This window comes from Typha angustifolia, chromosome 13, assembly GCF_048772165.1.
Source record: "Typha angustifolia cultivar Huaian chromosome 13, ASM4877216v1, whole genome shotgun sequence".
Classification (NCBI taxonomy): Eukaryota; Viridiplantae; Streptophyta; class Magnoliopsida; order Poales; family Typhaceae; genus Typha; species Typha angustifolia.
Genome location: NC_133251.1, coordinates 9,109,999 through 9,114,844, shown reverse-complemented (window position 1 = coordinate 9,114,844; position 4,846 = coordinate 9,109,999). Strand labels below are relative to the sequence as shown.

General features: G+C 44.5%; 1 protein-coding gene across 1 annotated transcript; it reads right to left on the bottom strand.

Annotated features, from left to right (window-relative positions):
• Positions 1–1,719: 1,719 nt before the first annotated feature.
• LOC140772983 (cation/H(+) antiporter 15-like) lies at positions 1,720–4,518 on the bottom strand. Its single transcript, XM_073115267.1, has 3 exons — positions 4,294–4,518; positions 3,116–4,201; positions 1,720–3,039 (listed from the first exon to the last, which is right to left on the bottom strand). Exons 1-3 carry the CDS (start codon positions 4,516–4,518, stop codon positions 1,720–1,722), a joined length of 2,631 nt encoding a protein of 876 aa, XP_072971368.1.
• Between the last annotated feature and the right edge of the window lie 328 nt (positions 4,519–4,846).

The following is a 4,846-nucleotide window of genomic DNA, read 5'->3' as shown; positions in this document are numbered from 1 at the left end:
GAACGCATATTGTGCGTTCGAACGCGGTTGATCGAGTTTGAACTCAAACGCATGCATCGCATTCGCACATACAGAGATGGAGTTTTTGGTGCGTTCGAACGCGATCGGGCGCGTTAAAAATGCAATCGACGAGAATCCTCTAGAATTAAGGTTACATAGAATGAACAATCTTTTTCGAGAAAAATAAAACTAGCTCAAAATTTATTAAGATGATCCCACTTAGCTATAAAAATGAATGGTAAAGTTTGGATGAAGAATAAGATCATGATGAAATTTGAGATGTGAAATTATCTTGGTAATATAGAAATGAATGGTAAAATTTTTCATTGAAACTTTTTCACTCAATTGTACTTAGGTGTGGAATTATCTTAGTAAATTTGAGGCATATAGGGATGAGTGAATAGAAGATATAGGATCAGGGTTATCTTATTTTAACTCTATATACGGTAGGAAGTTAATAGGGTTAATGAGTGATCCAACCCAAATAGTTTAGTAGGAAGAATCGAGATAAATGAGTTACTAGTGTAAACATGAACATGATTTGATTGTTAATTAGGTTAGGCCTGTTTATGACATGAACTTAATTATATTCAGCCGAAACTCGTTTAACTATTTTGCTTGTGTGATGTAATTTCAATCTAATCACTTAACTTTCTATGGTCTATACTAAAGTGCAATAGTTACTTTTTTTCATTATAATTGATGGTAGTAACCATCAATTATTAACCTACCTCTTCTACTACGAGTTCATATTTATATAACAAAAATATCTCTTGTTAAAATGAAAACATTGTTTATGTGTTACTAAATATATAGGGGTAACATTATACTTTACTTTTCTATTAATGGCAAACTAATAGTTACACTTTAGTCCTTATCACAAGCTATTAAAGTGTTTAAGCCAATAATATAGGAGATTTTCATACAATTAGATTAAACCACATGAGCAAAATGCAATTTCCCCTAATCCATATTGCACAGACTAACTCTTCTTGCCAATTTCAAAATTTAGAATCCTAGTTTCTCTATATCTGCTGTTTGAATATATTTTGAATAATGTTGAGATGTTTGTTGATTTCAACGGGTTTAGATGGAATTAAGCAAATATAATAACATCTAATGATTTACACCATCTCAGGAAACCTAAAATTAATAGAATTTAATTGATTTTAAAATTCTGGTTTTTCTAAATCTGTTTTTCTTTGGAACACTTAAATGATAGTATATTAATTGAATTTTTTAATGGATTTGAATTGATGTCAGTAAGTATAATGAAATCCAATGATTTGAGGTTACATTTGGATAAAATCAATTTCCTAGTTTAACTCTCCAAAATCTAAAAACTAACTTAGTTTCTTACATTCTAATTAGTGCCCAAGAGTAAAATAAGAAAATGGAGCAGCTTGGAATGAATTTCCTCATTTGAAACAACAAATTTAGATAAATTTTATTACTTTTATAAACAGAAAAATTCATTTGAAATTCAAATGAAATCAATTGAATTCCAACTAAACTTAGTTTCAAGCATTTCCAAAGATGTAGAATATTCTACTGGAAGTACTTCACAATGAATATATGAAAGAAGCATGTTCATAACCCTTTATAGTTACTCAATGAAAGATTACAATCCTTTTAATAACTAAGGCCTAACAAGTAACAAACAAACAAGTTTAATTAGCTTGACATTGAAATTTTGTTGAAAACTGAGAGGCAATCGACTTAACCATTCCAGCCGGTGTTAAAAAAGCTGCGGATTTGTGTCCTGTGGTCCGCCTTGTTCAAATAATGTAGCACCGATTGCCTTGAGCTCTCTTTCTGTGATGCTACCTCCGCAGAATCCCCGCCGACTTGGTCCGCCACGTGCTGCTGCACCACCAACACCGATGCTTTCACCCCGAAGTCGTCTGACGCTAGAAGATCCCCGATCGCCCCCAACTCAGGATACTCGCTCCACTCGGCCAAACCCGCCGTCAGCGGCGTCTTCTTCTTGTGCCCTCTACCCACGATGTAGACGTCATGGCACGCTTGCATCGTGCGGATCTCCGCCACCGTCTCCTCGCTGTTGTTCGCCACCTTCTCCGTGTATACCACTGACTCCTTGTCGATGATCTTAATCCGGAACTCGTTCACAAACTCGTCGTCAAGCTGCCACTCTAAGCTATCATCTTCTGCTGCATTAATAGCCATTGTTGATGACGATGACTCCGACTGGCCCCATTCGGGAAACGACGCAGCAGCCACATTGTCCCCCTGGATGAAGCGAACCACCATGAGGGAGACCGACGGGTGCTCCGCCATCCTCCATGCGTACGCTAGTGCCTCTCGATCGTCCGGTCCGCCGAAGAAGAGGACCGCTATGTTATGCTTGCCATTCCGTGTGGCAGTGAACCTCGATTCCCCCCGGAGGCCACGGTCGATGAGGATGGCGACGGAGCAGGGGGCCTCGGCGAATACTTTCTGGTTGACGACACGGATACTGGGGTTGACCGTCTCCATGTCGCCGCTGAGCGTCTGGACCTTATGGAATGGGAGGACTATCAAGGTGGCGTGGCGGTCCTCAGCGATGTTGCAAATGTCTTGGTGCATGCTGGAGTAGGGGGAGACGGCAGTGAGGGGCTGGACGGAAATCCCGCTAGCGTGCAACTCGTAATTTTCGAAGGCAGACATGATCTGCTCATTCTGCTGCGGCCCACCCTTGCGGCGGAGGGTTGAGCGCTTAGAGCCAGGGTTGTGGACGACAAGCATGGCGGATGCGCGGCCGCTGAGCTCAATGAGGTGGAGGGCGTAGACGGAGATCGGGGAGCGCCTGGTGGGGTTGGAGATGTGGAGGAGGCTGATGATGGATGGTACGTTGCGGTACGTGTGCACGCACGCCACCATCCGGAGCTCGCCTTCGTGCTTCATCTTTTGAATGTTACGCCGCTTGTATGCCACCCGACGCCGATACGGCTGGTGGGTGAGTTGCGCCAGGGGCGACGCCACAATCATCACCACGACGATCCCTACAATTATCATGGTGTACATCCTTTGCGAGAAAATCTACATTGCAATATGGTCATTAAGATCATTAATTAAAATCTTTCATTCTTCTAAGACACCAAGTTAAAGTCCGTACATTCATGTGGAGGGCAAGGATAGCGATTATCATCTCCAGGGGACCTTTGGTGCTAAGGAGGATCCCAAGCGTGAGGCCTTCTAAGATCGGCATCGAAAAGAAAACGGCAACTAGCACGCCACTAAGCACTTTGCATGCCGCCGCAATTGTCAGAACGATAGCTACATTGAGATTTTTATTGGAATCTTTTAGCATCTCCGTCGCTGGCTGCTCCATCCACAAGGTCGTTAGGTTCGTCCTGAGGCCACCGTGGATGAAGAAGATGGGCAACAAGAAGCTAACGACGAAGTCTTCTGTCCGGTCGATGATGGCGACGGCGACTGGCCCTGTGGGAATCATTAGCCCGAAGAAGAAGGCCCCGAATGCGGCATGGATACCTAGCATATCGGCGACGAGGGCAGCGGCAGTGGCGCTGATGAGGACCGAACCGAGGTACGTGTTGCTGATCGGTTGGCCCTCCGGCACACGACGAGTGACCCACGACATGGCAGGCTGGACCAAGAGGAAGCATGCGACGACGAATAAGACAGCGGAGAGCAGCACAGATAGGACCCAATACCAACTGTACTGCTTGTCCTCACGCTCGATATCCGCCATGGCAACCGATAGCGTGAAGAGGACCCAGCCGATCATCTCGTTGGCGATTGCAGCCGACATGGCAAGCTGGCCGATGTCGGTGCTGAGGATCTTGAACTCCGCCATAAGACGAGCGAGGAGTGGGGAGGCGGTGACAGAGACTGAGAGGGCGAGGAAGAGGGTGAACGTGATGATCTCGAGAACCCCCTTGTTCATCTCGTCAAACAAGATCGTATGTTTGTCAAAGGTCGGGGACTTTAGACCAAATGTTCGGCTAGTCAATACTGTTACGAAGAAGGGGAGGGCCATGCTTATGGAAGCTGTAGCAAACACCTTCATCCCCATCCCCTTGAACACGTTCAAATCCATCTTAACACCCACCAGGAATATATAATAGAGTAGCGCAAAATTTGATACCGTCTCCAGTACAATGTAGCTTTGTGTAGGAAAGACGACTTCGCGGTAAGCGTCAATGCTTCCCAACCCGGACCTGCCCAAAAAAATCCCAACCTGCCAGGAATGAACCACCAGAGTTGGTCATTGCTCATCAACACATATATATAAGCGCTAATTTAAAGTACAGGGGATTGTTAATTAATTACCAGAATCTCAGAGACAACTCTAGGCTGCTTCAATGGCTTAAGGATGAAGTCCAAGAGGCGAGATGCAATGATCAGGAACAAGGACTGGAAGAGGAACTCAGGAAGCACGTAGTCCTGAAATTGGAAGCTTTTACGCCAAGCTCCATTCATCGTGATCGACTCAGTAGAGTAGCAGAACAACATCCCTTCCATTTGAAATGAGTTGCTGTTGGTAGCGCCGTCCATGGTGAGCCCCACCTCCTCTATCTGATACGCGCGAGAAGAAGAGGAGAGAGAGGAGAGAGAGAGGAGAGAAATGGTGTGGTGTTAAGAAGGTACGTACAAGACGAAGGGAGGGAAAGATAAAGTCGATCGTACGTAACAATATTAACGAAGTGACGGGTCAGATCACGGACAACTGCAGTTGGGAGAGTGACTATTTTGGGGCGTACGGTTTTGTTAGTTTCTCGTATCATTGTGTGGTATCCGTATTGAAGGAGTTCACTCCAACTTCGGTTGTTTTCCGTTATCCTTCGAGGTGCTTTCTTCCAAGAATATAGCTCGTTAATTTGGA

Bases quoted from the DNA above. Each gene is read 5' to 3' on its own strand.
- LOC140772983 (XM_073115267.1), bottom strand. From the start codon at position 4,518: ATGGACGGCGCTACCAACAGCAACTCATTTCAAATGGAAGGGATGTTG. The intron at 4,202-4,293 runs GTAATTAATTAA...CATTCCTGGCAG, and splicing joins GAGTTGTCTCTGAGATTCTG to GTTGGGATTTTTTTGGGCAG. The intron at 3,040-3,115 runs GTACGGACTTTA...ATTGCAATGTAG, and splicing joins TCCTTGCCCTCCACATGAAT to ATTTTCTCGCAAAGGATGTA.